The sequence below is a fragment of the Dendronephthya gigantea genome, unplaced genomic scaffold (genome assembly GCF_004324835.1).
Source record: "Dendronephthya gigantea isolate DGI-Jeju-01 unplaced genomic scaffold, DenGig_1.0 000021F, whole genome shotgun sequence".
Taxonomy (NCBI): Eukaryota; Metazoa; Cnidaria; class Anthozoa; order Malacalcyonacea; family Nephtheidae; genus Dendronephthya; species Dendronephthya gigantea.
Window position 1 is genome coordinate 493,652 of NW_021163031.1, and position 24,185 is coordinate 517,836.

The following is a 24,185-nucleotide window of genomic DNA, read 5'->3' on the forward strand; positions in this document are numbered from 1 at the left end:
CTAGAGAAAAGGTACACATATTATTTGTAATGTAAAATACAAGATTTATTGAATATGACATCTGAATAACTAACTTTATATCACTTGCATGTAGCCTAGTAGGTCTACCTGAAATATCCCATTCTCAAAAAAAAACATTTCAAAAGTCGATGACAACTTAAGTGTTTACATAAAATGCTGCGTAAGCTGTATTAAGATCGTAAAGTTGACAATGACTTCGGAATATAGAGTCAAGACATCACCATGAATATTATTGACTATTGTCTTGGGATAAGATGTTTATTTTTGGAGTATGTTTTCTCTTATAAATCCCATTAGCACCACATATTGTGAATCTAAAAAAATCTAGCCAATCATTTCAAAGAACCAAAAACATATTAGTTTGTTATCGGAAATAGACAGCTAAAGAAATTATTATAGGATAAACTAGGATTACCAAAATTAATTTAATCCGTGACGTTTGACAGTCACACCAAACTTCAAAGTCTCAAATTGGACCACACGTTCACACCAGACACGTGAAAGATATAAAAATTTGATGAAGTCGTAAACAGTTGTTCCTTTATATAAATGACACCGTCTTTTATGTTTTTTTCATTTTAAAAGTATGGAACTAGTTAAACTCCAGCACTTTTCACGTAATATTACGGAAGAATAAATATCTTGAGTGCTGTGTAAGTGCAATATTTTGTGATTGTGAGCTTCCTGGATCTTTAATAGTATGAAAGTTCAAACTTAGTGTACATGTGTCTTTGGGTGAATTGTATTTCTTTCGCTTTTGGTTTCGAAAACCCTTTGTTCAGTTAGTTCAAGACACGTCTGTAAGGTGAGTTCTTTGATACGATTTGTTTGTGAAGGTTTTAATACTTGATTTCACGTAGACTTGGCAGATAAACAGGAGATCATAGTCTGTGCGATGCATAGCCTTACAGTGTATTTAATTTTGACTTTTGGAAATGAAGAAAAGAAGAGTTAAATTCTGTCTACTTTGTCGAAATGTTTTTCTCCAGATATGAAATTTTTGAAATGCTTAATCAAATTGTCAAATACCGTAGTTAATGATATTTAATACCCCCTGTAGAGCAATTGCCCAATGTTTTCATATTACCCACAAAACAGCATATGTGTAAAAAAATTGAGGACTCTGGTTCCTATGTTACTAAATCCTAAGAATACCCACATAAGTATTGGCTCCTCAAGATTTTGGTGACATCTTTAAGAGTAATTATATTGTTCATTGCCAACCTGGAATGTTTGGTTGCAGGCCAATGGTGTGTTCCATGTTAGGTTTACGCCAAAGATATGCTGAATTTAACTATAAAATATGGGCATGGACTGACGTTTCGCTCTCATTTGAAATTTTTACTAGGTCTAGTGTTAATCAATTAACTGTTGCTGATACAACCTGTTTGGTTTGAATTATACATGCAGAGTAACATTCAATTTTTTGCTGCTCAAAATGAGTGCATCAAACAATAAATTTTCAAAATTTGTGCCAATGCTTCTGGTTTTTTGTGAGTGTTAGCAACCAAATGGGCCTCGCTCACACTTTTATTCATTTTCTAAAGTGAAAGAGTTTTCAATTTTACATATATGCCATAGTCAGTTTTGGTTTAAGTAGACTATTAATCTTTCCTTAGTTGCATTGCCACTAGCTTGTAAATATTTCTAAGTTATTATTTTGCTACAAAAAAGCAAGGTATAGAAGCATGATATATTTCATATTCCAGTGTTGGTTTAGCCAATATCACATTTAAGAGTCAACTGCAATTTGCATTAATTAAACAGACAAGTGTGAAGTCATTAGTATCAACATGAAATGATGTGTTTTGAAATATGAAAAACCTTTGGAACACAATAAAACAAGTTTGGTTTTCATGCTTATGAGTAAACATTATCATTGTAGAAACAGATCAGAAAGTTACATCAAACTGTTTTATTGGTTTTTCCATAATCTTGGCAGTATTGGAATCAGTGATACAATAATATAACAGCTTGTGTGGTAATATTTGCAGTTCTCAATGAATCTCTGAATTATTTTGTTGAAAATGGGCGAAATTCAAAAGAACTGAACCAGTCAGATGAAAAGTTGGAAAAGTTTTGAAGATTTGAAACAATTGTAACAGGTTGGAATTTCCTCTATTTATTTTCTATTGGGTATTCATTCACTGAATAATAGGCACTAGGGATGTTTCCTTTCTGGAGATAAGTTTTTGTGGCACTAGGGATGTTTTCTTTCTTGAGTTTTCGTGGCGTACGCTTGTTTGTGCCATGCGAAATGGATGAGCGGGTTTTAGAAATACATCATTAAAAAAACGTAGCTAGCTTCGTAATAATTCAAATAGTTTTTAGAGGAAGTCACGAACAAAAGAGAAAACGTGTTTTACTTTCCAATATTGTGATAATTGGTTATGTGGCGATATTATTTCGCGCATTGTTCTGTCTTCAATGTGGCGCGCAGAATTTTCTAGTCTTATAAAGTTGTGCATTGTTAAAAAATGGTCAAATACGATTTCAGTACTATACAGAAGTAGACGCGAAATACTCGTACGTGCAAATATCCTCCATCAAGTGCTATCAGAATATCAGTTGAGTTGTTAATAATTTCAATTCAGTCTTAACCAGCCTGATGACAGCGCCATCACGCGGTCGAGATGATGATTTTTGTTATATATTAAAACAACAGATAATAATAAGACAAAATATAATTATTTTTTATGTTATCATCACGCTTTTTGTTTTGTTTAAATACAAAATTTATTTAAATACAAAGTGGATAATATCATATGCGATGGCTGCAACTGCACTATACATGCACAATCCTTGGAACAAGGAAACACAGAACATGAAGGAACGTTTTCCTCATGGACTGAACGTGACATCTAACTGGATAAGTCTCTTTTTAATCACCAGATTATCGTCATTCTTCGTCACTCTACTATTTTGGTTCCTTGTCTTTCAAGTGAATAAAACAAAGATATAGTCAAGGCTTAAATAATGACTTTCCGCGTTCCTAACTTCGTATATATTTATTCAAAATAAACAAACCATCAAACAAATTTCATTTTCTTGGACACTGATGTGAACAAGAGTAATTTTAAACACTCAGACCAACTGACATCCGCGTTCAGAATATTGACAATCTGAGCAGCCTGAGGTAAGCTTTGCGTAGCGCGTCTGTCACTGTGTGCAAACTCCGCCTATATGCATGTAAACACGTGGTTCTAGTACCCGTCTGTGACCTGTAGTCACGCCTGTGTTTCTGTGATGTTTACTATACAAGCGCTTACATTGAGTGCTTTATAGTTCCCGGATCATTTGCATCAAAACCTGAAAGCCGATTGTTAGAGGTTTGGCCCGGCTGTCTCAGATGTTACCGCGGCTTGTGTCCGTACCTGAAGTAAGTGTTTTAGATTCGTTCACCTTTTTTGAAATTTATTTCATTGTCCACTTGAGCATTGCTATTACCATGCACCTGTTGCATACACGAAGCCATGCAGAAGCTCTCTCAAATAAATATACTGCTCTAGAGTTTAGTTTTTCAGGTGTGTGTGGACAACTGAAACTCAGTTTGAAAGCTTTGTTCCATGCATGTTTGAAATCAGTAGCATTTCGTTAAATTCACGGGGTGTATATAGTTTAATTTCTTAAATTCAAGCGAACCTTCGCAATGGATTCTGCAGCTCCTCCGCAGCTGATCCTGTGCAGTATTGTCCCGAGGTTCGAGCGAAATAGTTTATACGGAGAAATGCGTGAAGGAAGTTTAAATGAATTCGCGAGAAACTCGTTGTCTGCATGCATGCGCGGAGGGCATGCGCATGCATCACTGCACAGTGCATGCATATACTCCCCAGTTATTTCAAACGGGAATTTTATTTATTTGGAATTTTTTATCCGATGAAAGGATTTATTCAAAGAATTTATCTTCACACCGCTTGTCGATACGTCGTGTTTGTGAGAATATGCTATATTTTTTAGTACGTTCGTGCGCTAGGCTTTCCGTGTATTATAAAGGAAAGGGAATGCATGGCAAAATTAATCAAGTACCAGTCGATGTTCGTTCAGTAATTGACATTGAAGGTTGTTCAAAAGTATTAACACAATATGATATTCTTGTCAAGGATAATCATAACCAAAGACATGCAAACAATTTTTGGTATGGGAATAATCTACGCTGTGTGTTTCTTCGTTATGAGTTCAATTGTGATGGTGAATTGTCCATAGTAAATATTATAAGGTTGCATGTTCATGTCCAGTTTAAAGGTTGCTATGGTTGCCGCTTTTATGCTTTTTGTGCTCATTTTGACAATCGTTTTTTTTATTTTTCTCGAGATTTAGCTTCTTTTAAACAGTGTTTTATCTTCTGATCTGCATTAAAACTGAATAGATTGTCGGGAAATGGAATAAATGCTTAAAATATAATTAAGCTAGTGGCTATAAGCATACGAGTGTTTTACGCACGTTTAAAACACTCATTTGCCTTTTTTTTGCCGTAAATTATAGTTAAAAGCCAGCTGTTATCGGTGTTGTTCAATCGATTCTTCTGACGAGTATTCCTTCTATGGTTTTAAGCTGGATTAGCAGTGTGATTTAGCTGGTTTAAAATATGAGAAAAATATTAACAATTCTTTCAATTTCGGAAATTTAGTTTAACAATTTTAGAGTAATATCTTTCAATATACCCTGCGGGGTCTTAAATCAATAACGCATTATTGAATAATGAAGCATATATCTTGTGACACAACAACAAAATTTTTTGAAAGTGTATTTTAATGAACAAAGATGAATTTTAATGAATAATAATAATACTAACAGATGAACATCTTGTTAGAAACGTTCTAAGCCTTTTAGTAGGAACCTTCCCCGTTTTTGTAACTTGTTATTTTCTTGAACTGCATGAGTGATGAGTGTTTTTGTAACCTGGGCTATATTCAGTAACCTTCTAAGAAAACGAGTTCATTATGCAACAATTAAACTGAAGACCCCAAGACCTGGGGGGAATCAAGAAATACTGAACATTAGACGAGATGTCGTTCTATTCATTATTTCTCAGTTCATTTATTGTCAAATGAAGAACTCAGTATAGTTATATACTTATAGAGCTAAAATTTAAGAGCATTATATTATTGTTCTAGCGTCCTCTTGCATTTAAAGCTTTAAGGCTAGGATAGCCTAGAGTATTTTGGAAGTATATATACGTTTCCTTGGCTTGTTTAATGACGAATTATTGCATGTTTGTATAATTTCACAGTTTGAGTTTCATTGCGGGCATCTCTAATATGCTATATCGTGTTGATTTATCTAAAATTGATTGAAAAAGCTTTATTATTGGGCTTTAATTCTACAATATCATGCAATAACGGTCTATATCTGTTTCCATGTAGCTGTATAATTGAAAATGCTGTATGCTGATATTATAATGAAGTGAGCATGTCATGTTGAAGTGAAATGGACAGTTTTTCAATTTATGGGCTGCGTCTTCGTTCATAAGCTTGTATATACATATCTTTAATAATAATTTTAAACATGTCAATTTCTTCGATTAGAGGAAGCGGTTAGTTTTATTGCTGATATCTCGTCTCTCTGGCATTGTTTTATTTTATATGCACGAATCTTTTATCCATTACCAATAATGAAGATGATAGTGGAAGGAAGCGACTGAATATAGATACCGGTCTGAGCTTCTTCTTAAACTATATGTTTTCGCATTTCCATTTTAAACAATGAGCCGGCTTGCTTCCAACTATATGTCATCTGTTTAAAATGTGGATTGAATCAGCTCAAATTGGCAGACTTGGCTCCGTGAAGACTAGCGTCGTTATATATATATATATGCATGTTTTCTGAAAAAAAGGTTCATTTGTTAATTGGTGCATGTAGCAATGGACATTTTTTATTTTTAAAATATTTATTATTGACAACTTTGTAAGTGTCTCACTCTCACAAGTTGTTTATTCCCATATTTTAAAACCACCGTTTTATCATTTATATCCTATGAATATTCTTAAACTGCAGTGAAACTAAAAAAGAAGAAAATTACCCAAAGATGATTGTAAGATACGAGAGATATACATGCAGTTATATATAATATGCCTTATTTGACTTGCCCATTGCTTCAAACTTAAGAATTCAACTCAGGAATTCAAAGGACAATACTGATCATGCATGTCTCTGTGATATTAGAATAATATTATGCGTTTTGAAAGTTATTTTTAACATTGACATATTATGACTGATTGTGTGTGGAGAGATAAGATGGTTTTAGTATAATATTCATACGGCAGACGTAATGATATGTCATAACGTCTATACAAAGTCGTTTTTTTATTACGAATTTTGGGCCATCAATTAAAAACAAAGCTATAAATTTTGGGTGATTAACAAGTCTTAAATGAGTATTGGCAAGCTGCTGTCATATAAAGCGCTATAAATGGATACTGACTAAACTAAAAAGGCAAGCTAGCTGTCTTCAAACGTGTTCTTTAGTTTTTAAAAATGTTCATGCATGACGGTAACTCTTTGGTCAAATCTTCGTGGTGCGATTCTCAATTGTGAAAATGAGTGACAGAAGACAATCATAGTTAAGGTGATTTTGTTTTTTATAGTTTAGAACTGTAGGAACTAGGAAATGTTAACATTATAAAGAATTGACAACTTAGTTTTAAGAAGATATATTCTGTTAAAGGATGATTATAAATCAAAATAAGTCAACGTTTTTGACACAAAAGACACAAATTCAGAGACTTGTTTACAAAGATCCTCGTTGTTGCAAGTCCCGCCTTCTGTGATCATCTTCATTTCGATCTGATGATTAAAATGCGTATTAGCATCGCTGTGGTTAACAATGATCGACAATGATCGACTCAAAACACTTGTGTAGATATCATGTTGTTGGCCACATCAAAGAACGCACACTACACATTCCTTCTCTTGTAGTTGTGTTATTTGAAACGTTCAGTTCAACATACAATGTCAATAAAGGGATTCCTTCTCGTAGTGCATGCTTTTAGACGACCCTTTTTAACACAATCATGTAAAGTTGTGTTATATAGAACTATAGAAGTTCAGGTTAAGCTCAGTTATACGTGGACTTGTGAATGCGCTGTTACACAATGCAATACTATCCTATGATGAATGTTCATTTGTAAAGAGTGTTAGAAATGCTAGGAAAACGTTAGGAGACCTGTAAGAAATGTTCCCGGTAAACTTTAGATGCCTGAGGAGTAGAATTGCATTGTAAGTTGCAAAGAAAGTTTCATAAATCCATAATGTAACACAACCTTGGGATGATCTGAAATTGAACACATGCACACCCCTCCCCAACTGGGAAAAGGTCCTATAAACCAGGCATGAGAGACCCAGTCTCCTCAGTGCACGCCCTCAAGCTCTTCGAGTTTCTTCATTTCTGAAAAGGTGAAATTTTGTTTGATAAAGACTTAACTTGGGCGACAACGAGCCGCGATTATAACGACGAGATATTGTATTCCGACACTGATGTCCCAATTAACACCTCCAGAAACATTCAATTTGCAAAACAAATAAGTAATTTGTATAAAGAGGCAAAGCGGTGTTTACTTGAACACACAAGCCCATTCCTAAAATAGGATATCCTTCTATTCAATGTATGAGAGCGAACTTGCGCTCGGGTGGCGCCATCGAAAGTACACAAGGAACATTAGATGCACACACAGATGGTCCTTGGTAAATATACAAACATAAATGCAAACAACGCTGCTTTGATCTATCTATTTAATGTACCGAATCTATCTTTTTAATATGCCGATGAATAATTGTTCCATGTTAGGACTAATTAAACAGTAAGGTTTAAGGTCATACATTAAAAACGTTTCATTATTGAAAATGAGAAGATCATGTCGCTCAGTCGGTGAATCGGAAAAAAGATTTGCAAGAAGTGTCATTGTGATCAAATACCTCAACGTCCAACCCAATTTCATTGTTAGATTCCTGTTTAAAATATTTTATAATAGAAACTTTGATACCACGAAGTAGACAATATTGGTAAGATTTGCGCATGCGCACTGTCGAATATATCGCAAGTCTACACGTGCTGGATGTAATCGAAGAGATATGACGTCATTGACATGCGCAACAAGCGTAGTTTTAAATTGGCCACACAGTTCACTAAATCTCCAGTAGTTTTCTGCTAAACATAAAAGAGCTATTTTGAGGATGAATGGCAACGAGGAAACATCACAATTTAATTGACCAATTATTTCATCTGACAGGGTGTTTTTTGGCATGATCTACACCAGGTACAATTCGCGTGAGATCTTGGCGCGGAAATAACACAAATTTCCTATCACGCCACCCCTTGCCGCACGTTAAAACTGTTAGTTCTATTTTAATCCTGATTATTTTTTATATGCAGACAGTTTACTCCATAGTGAGGCGTCACATCAACTTGTCTATCGAACCAAACACGGATAAAGTCTAAAGTATATTAGTTCTCGCTAATATTCCGGTAGGAAGTACCATAATTTAAACACAATTGATAAAATTCATAATTGGTGAAAGGTATTTTCACAATCTTTCCGTAGCAGTAAATTAACGAATGCTGGGATAAAGTAGCGTATGCTTCCACAACGTTCATAGTTTCTAATGTATTATCATCTCTAAAGCTTTGCTCAGAGGTCTTTGTGAAGCATATCAACATTGATCTTGTATCGTTACCTTTGTCGGTACTTGTGATGTTCATTGGCGGTATTTTTGATCTATAGCTACATATTGGGTTTCCCCCAAGACTCGGGTTTACCCCTAAATGTCACTATATATAGGTTGTGTAATGTGTATAGTCAAATGATAGGAAACTCAAGAAAAATTGTTTAAAACTGATGATAAAGAAGAACTTATTCATTTGAAATATTTCTAGTTTTCCTCGCAGGTGTTTATAGCCGCTCTTTTATCTGTGGGGGAGGTATTTTGAAGCCGGCCCATTCTCTTTAACGCCCAAGTGGGTGTAGCGGCAATGCTAGTCTCTTTATACCCGATGTAATATAGGTAAATCCTGCAATCCCAGCAAATATTGAAACAATATTCTTGTGTAATCAGTCTCCTGTTATTTTACGATAAATGAGAGTAATTTGTTTTCGCGAACTACGAAACATTCAGCTTTGCTTGTATGCTTGTAAATTCAAAGCTTTGCAAATCGTTCACACTTATTTGTGACGATTAGACAGACTTATATCTTAAATATTCATACCTAAGAGATGTTAAATGAAAACATATCATTTCGGCAAACGATTACAGTCTTCGAAACTCTTTGATCGAAAAATAGATGTTCACGACTTAATGTTATGGATTCTTACGTTGTTCCAGAGTACCAAACATCTCGCATGAAACCTTCTCGACTTTAACAAAATCATTTTTTACGCTAAGTCTATAATGCCTGCTTTCGCTTCAAGTTACCAGCTCGTTTTCAAGCTTGTTTTCCTAGAAATTTAAACCTTCCGTAGCAAACTTTATGGTTGTGCCAAAATTTCGTGTTTGTAAGCTTCAAAGGCAGCTGTAAGTTTACATTATACCTTTATGTTTACAAAGCTCGCTTATTTTAAGGCCATAAGTACTCTTGCGAGACAATGCTTTCTATATTCTAGTCTTTGGCAAGAGCCATTGTGGCGCAATGCGACCACTAACCGCATTATGATTGTCAGAACACATAAAACACAATGCCTGTGAATGGCATGAGTACAGTCAGACAATGGATGTAGGGCTACAGAGCGGCTTAACCGCGCAAAATACGTCATGAGATTTCCGTTCGGACAGGCCAGACCTTAGATGAGTTTGAAATGTAAACGGGAAACGTAGAGTCATTGAGACACTTGTTATGTTCTTGATGAATTTGGGAGAGGATGGATAGCGTAAGTTATGAGTTATAACCAGGCCGAAGAACACACAGTGTTTCACTTTGTTTAATTGTATGTTTACTTTTCGGTACAAAAAATATTGATTCAATTTTCTAGCTCATTAGATAAATTTGCGTGCATTCGTTTACATGTGAAATAAGATTAATTGTGAGCTTGTCGTGAGATCATTACCGCTGTGAGTGTGAGTGTTGTTGAGGTCGTCAGAAGGTAGGCTAGATATGTCAAGTCAGAGCTATCTACACAAGCTTTGTTCAAACATTGTTTCCAACTGTTCCTAAGAGTTTGCCTTTTGTGGTGACCTGGTTTCCTGGTGGGCACAAGAACGTCTGTCTTATATTGTATATTAACGTTTGTTTAGATTCAACTTGCACATGAAATCTTAAACTAACGTGGTTTCTAACTCTGAAGCTCAATACGTGAAATTTGTTTGAATTGATCTTGGTTCTTATTTGAAGTCGGGTGAGTGAAAGAATAAAAAGTAAGTTTTGCTGTTATGTAACACGTATATATAGCCACTGCGCATTGTGTTAATTTGATGTTTTGACATGCTGACATTCAACTCACCCCATTCGGTACGATTCAGTTTTACACAAGACGATTTTTTTATCAAACTATTCTTTCCTGTTTCAATATCAGACGGCGATCATACTCACTTCACAAATTAGCTCGAGAAAATCTGCTTTTTTCTACATCCGACAATTTTACTTTGAACGACATTCATTCAATTGCGGATTTGTTCCACCGGATCGTGAACCCGATGCGCCGCAAACGTTAATCTCTATAAATACCGCGATAATGTATATTTGAAGCGGCCGTTCTTTTGATGGAGACAACCTTTTAGGAATTATTTCAGGGTTAGGGTTTTAAAAGTAGTTTTTCTTTAGGATTTTTTAGCCTCTTCTAACTCTATTTTATTACTCTAGACTATCAATGTATTTTTCTTAACTGTTTGCCATTTGACACCACTGGCACTGCGTGTAGTTTAGTTTACTTTGTTTGTATCCATGGGCATTTGGCATTTAGCTCATGCAGGCGGCATCTTTGAAACTTAGCGCCGAATCACCACCAGTGATTTATTCTGTGATGACTGCACGTATAAAACCAATTATTAAAACAGTAAAATACAGTCGTTTATAAACAAATCCCTCCTATTTAAAATGTTCTGTATACAAAAGTTGTTAAAAAATAGTCACGATGAACCACTTGGAAGCTTTGGATCAAGCCAAATTCACTTCCCTGATAATTATTAGCATACAATACAAGCTTTCTAAATTGTGTGTCTTCTTTGAGGAAACAGGGAATATCGCAATACTATATTCAGTAAGCAATATTCTTGCAAAGGAAGTCCCGTGTCCGCATACCAGGAAACGCAAAACAACGGAAACTTTCACGATCTTGATCGTCACCTGATAATAGTTTAAAAAGTTGCTGGCGGACAGCCCAGCCCGTGTTCGTATTTTTCGATTCACTGATTTACGTGTGAGTTTTCATTGGGGAGTAAAAGTATTGCTGAATCTTCCTTAAAATAACATTATAATTGCTTATCTTAATTCTTGAGTGATAAGTGTTTCGTTTTGCGTGATTACCTTACCTTATAGACGTGCCGTGACACGTTTTTCAAAAATGTCCGGAAAGTGTCTCGAGTCAGTCAGGCGGTGGTTTTCAGAACTAAAAATATACTCCTTTCCCTTGTATTTTATGCATAAAATCAATTTTTTCCTAGTTTTCTTTGTCCTTACTTCAATTTGAAATAAGGTTGCTTTATGCCTGATCAATCTCGACTTCAAGAACGCGAGAACTGCCGATTAACCCCTACCCTTTGAGCGAATGTCTTCGCCTTCCGAAATTTCCTTACCACTTCCCAGCCACCTTTTCCGGGCCCCCTACCACTTCCCAAGCCACCTCTTTCCAACATCATGCAACTCAACTACCCCCCCCCACTCTCTCATTCTCAGATGCCCTCCTAATATTCTCCGTGAGCCGAGCGCCCCCTCCTTCCAGTTGCCTGCCTTACACGCGGAGAAGTTTTTAAGAAATAAACTCGAGACTTGATCGTTTTTTCACCGGAGATTAATGTTCACAACCGTCCGTTAGGTAATGATATTGAAACACAAGTTTGTGGCTAAGTACCGAATTGTTCGCAACTGTGTCTAATCGGAAGCAATTAAATGATTAAAGCATAGTTTTGTTTTCTGCAAATCGTGGGTTATATTTAACGCTGACTTGAACTAACGTTTATCAGTAACTGAGATCAATGTGTCGTAGTATGCTATTGTTTTGAGAGACAAGTTCTTCAAAAGAACGTGATGAACAGCTAGATAGGGTACAAAGTGCGTGAGAACGTTTCCTAACAGCCTGTATTTTCAAAGAGAGGCACAGGCTCTAACTATACATTACCACCAACGCCCTTTTTCTTTAGGTGTGACGAAACACGCATGTGCATATTGCAGAATATCATAAATCAATTAGAACAGCAACTTGACCGACTTAAATTTGTCTTTCGTTATGGTGACAAATTTTTGTTCTAATTGCTAAGAATATGTTGCATTTTGCTCCCCCGTGTTCTTATCTCTAGAATACAGAGGATTACACGATAATGATTATTGACCTTTCATAACATCAGACACGAGCTCAAGATCTAATTAGAACGTTAATCAAGATTGCTAATTTGTAATTAGACCTGCGACGACCTCCTTCGAGAGCAGTCGTAATTTGGTAGGTCTTCGAGGAAATCATATTTGGCACACTGCATGATTTGATACCAGCTGATTTATAGCTTTTTCGATGCTGAGTTTTCTCTGAAGGGAAAGCATCATTCCGTTCTGTGTCTTGGCTGATTCGTATAAGTCTCATTGTATTATGATAAAGTATGTTTAACTCTAACAAAAACATGCATCTGAGGTTGCTTCTGGCTTTCCACAGTTACAGTAAAGCTGGGTATGTGTAAATTGTGTAAATTATTTCCTACTAAAATATATCACTGTAATGTTCGCTGTTGCATGTGCGATTATTAGTAATAAAAACTGTGCAGTAATAAACAAATTATGTTTACAAAAGTTGCACAAATCAAGATGAAAGGCGACAGCTCATTTTAATGCATGTGTGATGTGTTTCGTACAAATATTTTCCCAGTTGCACCATTTTTATGGTCAACCATCTCAGGATAAATAAATGAACGCGATGGCAGGACCGAGACTAGCATGCTGTAATCTACCTCATCAATGCATTGTCTTGATTTTCTGTCAATAATCATTGCTCGAGGACATACGAGCTATAAATAGTAACGATTGCCAGGTTTTGTGTAATTATATCTACATGTAGTATGTTGTATGTAGCTGGTGTCTCTAGAAAACCATGCTCATTGTACTGGGTGGATACATCTGATATACCAAAATATGCGTGAGATTATCTAATCAACGTCAATTTCAGTTACCGTCAGTTAAAAAAGATTTCATGCACGCAGCATCCGGACTGGTAATTGAAGCGAGAGCTTAACAAAAAAGTTTTTATAAAACCAAAACAGCTAATCTTTAACGACAAGGCCCTCAATTAGTCCTTGTTACTAGGCTTTTAGTCAAGTTAAAAGATTTTCATTAGAATTGGAATTTTTATGAACTCTGGTATGAGTCATTTTTGTTTGTTTCAAATCAACATAGTTGGAAGTCATTATCAGAGAACTCAAGAAATCTTCACGGGGAAGCATAAACCTTATCATTCCGACGATATATTAACACATTTGTCTGTTAGCTGCCTCGTGTTGGCCTTATGCATGTGATGCTACACCTTGTTAGTTGTCAATTAAGTTACTAAGTACGTACATAAACTGCGTGTACTAATAGTTTTAAGTTTTTTAGTTTAATTTTGTAAGTAAGAACAACAAATTGGATTTAGATTTGTAACCGAGACCTTACAGATTGATTCGGATTATGTCAACTGCCGCATTTTCCATACTGTTTAGTTTTTAGTTTAAATTTTTGCGTTAAACATTGAGTGTATCCAGGATATAGTTTTCTGTTGTCAGGAGAAAACGACTCTTAAAATTAATGGCGTAGTTATTATGGCGAACAATGCTTTGATTGAACATAGATAGCCTTTGACTTGCTGAGTTCAGGGTGGTGTTGAATAGTGCTTGAACATCTTTCACCACTACCACCTAATTTCGAGTTTCGACTCCAGCAGCATGTTTGCTGTCTAACTAAAAAACGCATAACATTTTCAGTTCCTCTTTCAGTAATACCTTCAATTAGGCGATGACCCAAACAAGACCTCTGTTATCCAGTGCGACTCACGGGGAACACTGGACTAATAAGTGCAAACCTTTCTGCATGTATATATAGACCTTTGGAATAGAGCCAGTCTTGTATGAATGTGTCATGAAGGTCTTGCTAATGGCACGCGCTAGGCATGAGGTCTCGTTTAGACAAGAAAACGCTTAGAATGCGAACATGTCAATGAACTGTATTCATTTACACGAGCCAAAGTGACAACCGAGGATAAGAGCTTTCGTCGGGCATGGAAATTATGAAACTGTTGTCCTTTTATGTAAATTTTGTAGTTCTTGAAAGAATATTGTTTCAACGCTGCTTAAACGATCTCTTGAAGAAAGAATTTATTTTACAAGGAAATTAAACTGCATTTTCAACAAAGAAATTAAACACATGTTGTAACATAGCACATGCAACCTGAGCATTTTTGAATACTGTTTCTATTATACTTGCTTATATTTGAGGTAATACGACAGAATATATTTATCCTGAAAGCCATTATCCTATTATCACTTCTATGGTATGCGTGGGCCGAACTGGATGTATGCATGCTGGTAACTCCATCTTAACAACCGTAAGAGGACGAAGAAGGAATCAAGCAACTTTGAGACATTTCAGCTGCCGTTCTAACGCTTATCATCAAAGCCAAAATGGATTGAACTTTATACCAATTAAGTGCGCAAAATGTCTTAATTTTGTCACGACTTTTGTCTTATCTCGAAGGACGTACTTGGGATTATGAATGCACGAATGTTTGGCATTCTTCATAAGCGGAATTGTCTTCTAGGCTTTCAACTAACCTCGCATCCAACTGGCTCAATTATATCTTTACCAGCTTATGTATATTGAGTGCTAACCTGTGATTGACTATTGTTCCATTCAGGGGGAGTAATTGCCTTTCATCCGACTAAAGCACTGTAGAAATTCTGCCGTGTTAATGTTTTGAATGAGAACTACCTGCAAAAAATAAAATGAACATCGATCATTGATTAAAAAGTTTGTTGCCACAGACGATACTTACTTCAAAACGATGAAATGTTGAAATTTCTTGTGTGCGGTCTTTTCTACCAAAACATCGTTTTTTAAAAGTGGATTTTACTGTCGGCAATATTCATACATATATCTACCTACCTGGTTTGAGTCGTCTTGTGAGTTTAATTTTCCTCTTAGACTATAACTATTGCCAGTTGAAGGAAGATTGCCCGAGGTACAATGCACAAAGCCTTATAAGTCCAATCTCATTTTTGCAGCTACTCTGCGGGGGGTAAGCAACCTCTTATGACTTTGCTCTGCGTCCGCACATTAAAGTACTTAAGTAAAGTGGTTCAAGTCTTTTAGAATAATGGCAGGCAACCGTAAAATAAATTCGTAATCAAGATTCGTTTTTCTCTCATTAGCTGTTACACGCTGGCAGTGTGAATAATTACTGACGGGAATTTGCAAAATTCAGTTCATATTCTTGGTTATTATTGCACTGGCTTCTTGTTCTGTACCGCTAACAAATACAGAGGATACACTGTGAAGTCTAAACAGAAGCGCAAGCTTTGAAAGGTAGGCTTTGTTTGAAGCAGTGTCTGTTGTGTTCTGTAATGCATAGAGCATCAAGTAGCTGGTGATTGAGGTTCAATTCGCTGCTTACTTGCCAAGTTTCTTGACAATTTAAGGGAATTAATCAGCTTTTAATACGGATTTTTCAAATAGCTGCAGTCATAATAGTTATATACTTTGATGTTCGTGCTGTTTTAAGTGACAAATAAATAGTAATTTTTCATTCATTTGCCATTAAGGGCCGTTAACTACTTATGATCAAGGTTTTTTTAAGGCGTTTGTTCATAAGATCGTGATATATGTTATTCCTCAGATGTATATAGATTTATTAATTTGTCTGAACTACGATTACGTTGTCACCAAGATTGAAAACAGATGGTTCCAAGATGTTTAAAACATTATGTACTGTGCAATTTAAGCTTATTAGAAATACAAGTGATCGAGGATTTCCGACTGGCTGGTTATTACTATAAGGACCAGCGGTCCACGAATGGGAAAACTGACTTGCTGCAATGAGAAATTCAAAAACTCAGTAAACTGCAATCGCTATCACAGTTTTGTAGATGACGTATTCTACTAACAATCAGACGTCAGCAAAACATAATTAAAGTGTAACAATATAAATCATGCACTCAAAATCAGTTATGCCTGCAACAAAAATTGATTAAGAATGCAAAATTAAGTCAGCGTGTTTGGATTCATAAAGTGAATTGCATGCCATCTCTTCACTCCTATTAGGCTAATTTAATTTAATTTATGCTTCTCTCAATTCTCTGAAAAAAAAGAGAGTTTGAAACCAATTACAATGGCGCCTTAATGTATGTTTTTACTGTATCCGGCATTTTGATACATATTTCATGTTTCGTTTATAGTTGATAGTTCATAGTTTATACTTTACTGAATAAACAACTGATTCAGATAAGATTGTCCTCTCCTGAAAACGTTGGGGCGCTCAAAGCATAATAGGAGTGCAGGTTTTATGTGAAGAAATATGGTACTTGAATATTGCCGCCAGGTGAGATGTTTACATTGGAAAATATTTACCATATCTCTAGGAAAAAAACTGACATGAAAGTTCTAAACTGATTAAACCGTGCCTCTGATATGCTTTTCCTGCATCAATTGGGTGAGTCCGAGTTTTAAGGTTCACAGTTCAAGGTGTATAAATGGCAATCTTTATTGAATTAGCTGCATTAGCGTTTTCAAGTACGAGGATTTCCTCTTGCGGTTTTGAGTTTTGAACTCCGGCCATGCGGTACGTAATAGAACAATTACATCAGAAGAACTTTTTAACGTCGTGGTTTTCACTCGCGGACAGGTGTGTTGAAAATGAAAGCCAAAAGCAACAGCCACTTTTTTTATTTCTTCAAGTCTTTTCAGACTTCAAAAAACAAATGTCTGAACGCAGTGTTTCAGTGAATCCGGGAAAGTTTATTACTGTGTGTTTGGCGTAGAAAATGTTGCTGAAACGAACGCTGCATCGTTTCATCAACACTGGTCATTACCGCTATAGCACCGTCATTATATCAGGACTGCGCCAAACAGCAATATAGCAAAGCTGCCTAATAAGGAAATAGACTCACTGTAGAGGAAAAGTAATAAGCTTTGCTACTTGAAGTAATGGGAAAATAGTTTCCATAGTAATTTATGATGATGCGAAAGTAAGAAAGTTGTTAAGCTGATATAACTATTATTATGAGAGCAACATTACACTTCTTTGTTCAGTGGCAAGAAAAAATCCTAATTGAGAAGTTACTTTTCGGTATATTTTTATCAAAATACTCAGCGATTCTGTTGGATATTTATGTAGTATGTTTGGCAGATCTAACTTTGAAAAATGCCAGGAAAAAATTTGGCAGATGTAACTTTGAAAAATGGCTAGAAAAGCTAGTAACTTGGAAACGGCGTTATAACGCGATTTTTTACAGCATGCACTCTGTATTCGTCACTCTAAGCGTTCTTGGAAAAATATCTCTTTTTTTCAGCTGCCTATAAATTATAAATGATAAGCAACGTTGAAATATATTAAGGAAATTGATCTCGGAAAAAAAACTTAGCTGTTTTAAGTGTGTTGAACCAAACGCTTTGTTGCCATAGAACCTGATACGTTCAAACTACAAAAAAACACACACAAAAACATTTGCATGCACACTGCCATTGGTTAAGGTTTGTCGACTGGCTGCTATTGACCATTGCAGGAAATTTTGGGCTTTAAACCATTTTAATGATTATATATATTCATTAAATGTGCATCTTTATGATATATCAAATGCCATCTCGAGGATTATACTCGTGTAGAGGTGTCTGAGTGGTTTAGAAAGGTTTTCAATTCGTCCTATATGATTTAGAAGTTAGCCTTATGAGCGAACCGCCGGCTGGTTACATTAATCTGCAATATATCCTCGTTTAACGAGCTTGTTAATGCATTGAAAATTTTCCATAATCACATAAAGACGTTGTTATAACTATCGAATGCTCGAATCATTTGTTTGGAAAGGAAGGATTGGCATACAGCCGCCTGGTCATTATAACTTTTGATGTACCGACTTAACTAAGCATTGTACTTTTATTGTCGGGAGCCATCCTTGAAGAAAATTTAAAAAGTGAGTTTGTTTGGAGTTCTTCTACGCTATTTTACCCCAGGCTTTCGGCTCGGTTTTTGAAAATACATTATCCTGGAATTCCCCAGTATTCCTGCAGTGCATGAGTATTTAGGTTAATATGGTTAGTTTTGCAATATTGAGCGGCAACGTAAGTGAGTTCAGGTTATAGTAGCTACAATAAATAATTTTGCCGGTCTTTGATTACGAAGATCAAAGGATTCCGAACAACACTTTGCTATCTTGCTTAGTGTATTGACTTGCTTCGGGAAGTCAAACAAGTTGCATTGCAGCTGTCTTCAGATGAGTCGGTTACCTTTGGAAAGTGTTTTAGAAACTGCTATCCTTAATTTTTCTCACTTTCTGGTGCAATATTGTCATTAGAGATGGATTTTAAGCAAAAGCTATTAGCGCAATGACTCGTACGCTCAACTCATGCAGAACTTGTATCAACTATTGACTGCGCTTGGCTCTATTAAACAACCTCGTTCCTCTGATTTGGAAAAAAGCATTAGGTTAGTTGACTATGATCTTCAATTAATCGTAACCTAGTTATTTATTAACTATAAAAATAGGCGAAACAGCAGATAATGAGAGTTTTACAGATTCTTCGTATGTTAAAGACTCGTTATAGTGAATATTATCCATGACTAGGCAGAAAATTGTCGAGAATATTCGACTATTTTTGCCCCATAGATATTGAGATCAGGGTTATCATTATCTGATACTAACAGACCACTAAAAGATACAAAATATAACAAATTACGAAAATAGACATCTTATGTTTCGATATTCAAGATAAAAGGTATAAATAGTAGAATATCACTTACTCTGTCTTTACCCTCTTATTTAATCGTGAAAATCAAGAACGCAAAGTGTCTATTTTCAAAATTTGAGTTTATTTGGTCGGGCCTTCTTGAAATATTTCGGCCTTCTTTGATCTCATTCCTAAAGTATGATGTCATAGCAGATATCTTTATGGCGTATATTAAACAATGAAATAACCGGGAAGCAGCGTTGCAGCGTCTTCAGCTGACTTTTCATCAACTGTTCAAACGTCGACCGAAAAAGTTTCATCGTAAGGGATTTGTTTATATGGAAGCCGGGTTGGCCTGCTTAGCGGGACAACCCTGCATGCTAGCGAGATTTCGCCAGGAATACATCTCCTAATAAAAACGTCTGTGCGTTTATATGGAAAGAGGCGGTCGAAAGAGGCGAGATTTCGCTTAGCGGAATGAAAATATTTTCATATAAACACTCCAAGCGAACTGGCCCGATTGCCGAGGTAGAACCAATTTTTATAATTTTTTATGTTTCTTAGCGTTTCTTATTATACTACATGATTAAACACGAACAAACGGTGACAACGTACTTTAATAGATGCTGATCAATACTGATGTCATTTGAACTTTAAACGCAAAGCCATAAACTGAATAAAGGCGTTGTAAATAATCTCTATCCCGGCAACTGGGATGAAATGCTCTCATATAAACATATAGGACAAGTTTATCCCGAGCCAGCCCAGCTACCATATAAACAGCCCCTTATAGTACACCACATTTTGTAAGAAGCTTTACATGGCTTAAGTGTATTAGTTATGTATGTGTATATATTATACTATATATATATATGTATATTTATGAGACATTTCTTAATGCTCTGATGTATACGTTCTGGGCGGTTAAAATCATTAATGTTGATTTGAAAGAAACTATAGACCGCAGACGTATTGTGGTTACAGCGCTAATTGGCAGAAGAACCCTCGAAGCTGCCATTGGCATCGAGTTTTTATAGTAAAACGCTATGCTAACAAGGCAGCAAGGTGCTATCTGCTATTATACTTCAACGAATCTTCTTTCCAACAGAAAACAGGTCATAACATGAATAAGTAAGTGTTTTTTGGTTAGTACGAGATAAGATAACGCAATATTTCTATATAACTTTGGCTCACCTTTAAAAATCTTGCTTGGCTTGCTTGTTATTCAGTTATATTACTGTTGTAGATTTTATTACTTTTTGAAGAACATTATTGCATTTTTGCCTCTGAGTAATTTGATCATGCACACTGGTCGACTTATGTAATTTGAAATGAGTTTAGCAACATGTAAAAAAATTTCGCAAAAACTGAATCCCCTTCATTTGTCGTCTGTCAAGTGATCCTAGACTTGGATTAGTGGGCAGTTCTTATTCAGTTTTCCTTTTTAAGAAGGGGAGATTTCAACTCTTAAGCCTCAACTATTTGTCAAATGTCAATTAAAAAGGTTCAAACACTCTATATGTGAACTCTTTGAACTCTCATTCATTATATAAGTAGCTCTAGCTAAGACGTGAACTCCTAAACGTCTTATTTTTAGTTTGAAATCTTTCATCTTGTGAGGTTAATGTTTGGCAAACGGAATGCAGCAGAATATAGTAACAAGTTTTGTCAAAACAGTTTCAGAGAAGTTCACAGCATAGATTTATCCAAGCTTCATAACACTTTGCCCTCACTTTTCCGCAGAATATAATTACAGTAATTTATTCATAAGTGAGCTTTATTCTTTCACTTTCTTCGCTCGTATTAACTATATATATTTTAAATTGCATAAAAGTCTATTTATATCAGTTTTATTGCAGGAATATACCCTTTGGCAGTTCAAAATATAACCGATTATATAGTTCGTGAAAATATTCACTGGCAAATAATTGATATTAGGATGAATGGTTGATAAATGGCGGATTTGATTTATTGTGTCACTGATATAGAGCTATAGTTACAGAATTGCATAAATTTGAAATCGTTAATTATACTTTTCCCATCATAAGGCAAGAACTACGTGCATATTGATCAGTGTAGTTTTCAGTTTATTAAGATCCATCATTAAAAATGTCGGCAATTTGTGCTATTAGCGTCATGCAAAGTAACTCATATGAATGAACGAGACTATATTTCAGCTTTCAATACAGCAGGAAGTATTGTTCGATATTTACTCTGCATTATACCGAATTGTATAAAAAATTAAAAATACAAACATATCATACTGAGTGTTAAGATAGTCATACAAATACTGTCAAGAGACTTTAATATTATCAGTGGGGTCTGCAGGCGGCATTCTAAAGAAATTTAAAAATCGGCTTAAGAGTATCTCTCTGGGAAGCCTTTTATGCAAAGTTACGTGATCATACTAAATTACCAAAACTCCAGATGTTAACTTGTCTATCGGTGAATTCCAGTGTATATAAGAGGATTTTATTCGTTAAAGCAGATATTATAAGCTGACAAACGTATCTGAGGTTACGAGGAAATGATAAGGGATTATTGTGTCTTTCAATCAGTTTTTCCTGGCAAAATATACCGGAAAGTGTCGCAGAGATCTTTCCACTATAGGGGACACAATCATTGAAAGGTGTAAACGATCATTCTTTAAAATGACCTGGATTGATATGATATAAAGTCGGAAAAAATTGTGGCTTTTCTGAAAGGTAACATTGTAAAATGTCATAATACCTGATTATCTTAATAGTACTTTTGTTACGACTTAGGCATTTGAGAGTTTGTAATTTTTTTCCATCAATAAGCTGTTAAGAAACCACTAGTCAAAGTCCAACCATAAAGACACCCGCATGCACCATCGTGTTTCATTGTCAACTCAGTAAAAACAACTAATTCACCAAATAATCTACAGTATTTTTCAAAATTTCCTTACTCCTCCCGATAATATGATGAAAAATTGATACGCATGACTTGAATTAATCCTAATTACCTTTTTCGTACTCCGGTTAGGTCTCGCACTCCGGTGATGAGTTCAGGTTTTTTACTTCTTTCTAAATACGTCTTTAGTGTTGATTTGCTCCGCCTAGCACATACGTCTGTGTGAATATCGTATTTCGGCTTGGTTTGAACCTCCTAATCATTTGTTACCTGATGTTCTGAGAGAAGACACTGTTGTTGCCTTGTCACGCGCTGTGATGGGTTTCGAGCTTGCACTTTTTATTGATACGATTGAGGAATCGTTGATATGTAATATTTGTAATGCTGTTTATCAAACCCCTGTTATAACATCATGTGGTCATGTATATTGTGAAAAATGTTTGAAAGAGTGGCTGTCGAACAGAACAGAGTGTCCTGAAGCTTGTAAAGAAATTTCTCTTGAAAATGATATTTCGCATTTATTACCTCTACAGATATTGGTTGAACGGTTACGGACCCGCTGCGTAAACTTCAGCCAAGGTTGCGAAGTGGTTACCTCGCTTATTGAAATGTTGGCACATTTAGAAGTGTGTGATTATACGAAGAAAGATAGTGTTACTGGTTTGCCTAGCGCAACTTGTTCAATAGACCGATTATCTGCGCCGGAAGTTGGGATGTCCCAAGTATTTGTCTGTAGTAAAGGTTGTGGATTGCCTCTCTTGTTTCAAGACTCTTCAGAACACGATTGCGTGAAATCTTTACAAGCGCAAGTGAGTTCACTGCAAACTAAGTTGACGCGTTCGGAACACGAACGAGAGAAGGTGTCAGCACGTCTTGTAAAACGCGAGGAAGCAATGCAAGAACGTTTTACACAACTTGAGAGAGATTTAAGAGCGTATCAAGAGCAAACGTTGAATTATGAACGACGCTCGCGCGATCAACGATCACAAATTAACTACCTGAGAAGGCAACTGGACAGTCGTGGATCTGACCAGGTTTGTAACCATTTATTATTTTACTTATTTACCATTACTTGAAACATATTAATTATAACCATATTCTACCTGTGATTATACTGATCTCTTGAGATTTGCGATCGTCAATTATTAGCGCTATTTTGAAATCATTCTGTCGTTCTTTAATAAATCTCATTCAACTAAGACATCTTCAATTCATGAAATGACCAGCCAGGAAAAGATAAATTGGATTTTAAGAATCTCGGTCTCGTTGGAGGCAAGATCTCATATTGTAAACTGAATTAAACTTGCTTCTCACTTGTATAAATTGGTTTATAAAATCTGTCGCATAATCTAGTGTTATGTAATCTGGTTTCACAACTGAAAAAACAGTATTTCAGAGAAAGAAAAACTTATAATTGGACCCAATTCATATTCATTAATGACATATATCTTCGAAGCAATATATAATGCATTTTGATATTTGGACATTATCTTCAATGGATTCCGGGTTTTTTTAAACCATCATCGTTCTATATTTCGTTTGACATAATTTGAGATTTATTTTATATCCAATTAAAACGAAGCTTATTTCCCCCGCATTGTATCATAACTGTGGTAGTATATACAGTCCTTCAGCCAACGAGGCTAGTTTGCAAGATGCGTTGCTTGACAATTTATTAAAGTATTTAATGATTTATATAACGCCAGAGTATAAGTTTATTTTCGTGGAAGCCTAAACGTCCGATGTCAGTTCTTTGTCGCAAAGTATCAAGGTATAGCAAAATTCAAGTCATACACCAGAGTCTCTCGTTTCAACGTGATATGTTTGCATGTTTCATCGTGAAGTGAGCCTACGTACGCATACCTTACATAATATTCTAAGAGGAATGTACGTTTGCGTTTAAATAGCCGAGGAATAAAAACAGTAAGGTGTTACCTACGTAAAAACTAAGATGAAGTACAAAGACAATGACGATGAATAATGTTGTTGTTGTTTGGTATAAACAAGCAATAGTCTAAAGTTCTATATGTTCTTATTCCCCCCTGATTTGAAATGAATCTACGAAAATATTACGAGACCGTGGCTTGTGCGTAGGGTTTATAAATAGCAAAAGAACTTTGACTTTATAAACAGCCGACATGCAATGAACAGTCGCTTTTGTATCACGCCAGCTCAACGCATCAACGAAATATGATATGAGTCTCTTTGCTTATGTATGCGATGCATATCTATCAATCAGGATGGTTGGGTTAGTTAT

The 24,185-nt window shown here is 35.6% G+C and overlaps 1 protein-coding gene and 1 long non-coding RNA gene across 10 annotated transcripts in view; one reads left to right on the plus strand and one right to left on the minus strand.

Moving 5' to 3' along the window:
- The first annotated feature begins 510 nt into the window (after window positions 1-510).
- LOC114522045 (E3 ubiquitin-protein ligase PDZRN3-like) overlaps window positions 511-24,185 on the plus strand; it is a 39,010-nt gene continuing 15,335 nt past the window's right edge. The window contains exons 1-5 of one of the 8 annotated variants that reach the window (XM_028542651.1): window positions 511-826; window positions 2,016-2,126; window positions 10,243-10,343; window positions 15,547-15,700; window positions 22,462-22,962. In XM_028542651.1, the coding sequence (XP_028398452.1) occupies window positions 22,537-22,962 (426 nt within the window). In that variant the 5' untranslated portion in view covers window positions 511-826; window positions 2,016-2,126; window positions 10,243-10,343; window positions 15,547-15,700; window positions 22,462-22,536. Of the gene's footprint in view, window positions 827-1,779; window positions 2,127-3,332; window positions 3,401-9,780; window positions 9,879-9,999; window positions 10,092-10,242; window positions 10,363-15,319; window positions 15,414-15,546; window positions 15,701-18,525; window positions 18,813-22,139; window positions 22,963-24,185 lie in introns of those variants that run through there. The other 7 variants (XM_028542656.1, XM_028542655.1, XM_028542654.1 and 4 more) reach the window with 7 other exon arrangements.
- LOC114522046 lies at window positions 13,645-20,776 on the minus strand. 2 transcript variants are annotated; one of them, XR_003686863.1, is made up of 3 exons: window positions 20,249-20,776; window positions 15,007-15,106; window positions 13,645-14,079 (listed from the first exon to the last, which is right to left on the minus strand). It is a non-coding gene; the product is annotated as an uncharacterized LOC114522046 (long non-coding RNA). The 2 variants fall into 2 exon arrangements; XR_003686862.1 differs by lacking the exon at window positions 20,249-20,776 and adding an exon at window positions 15,281-15,398.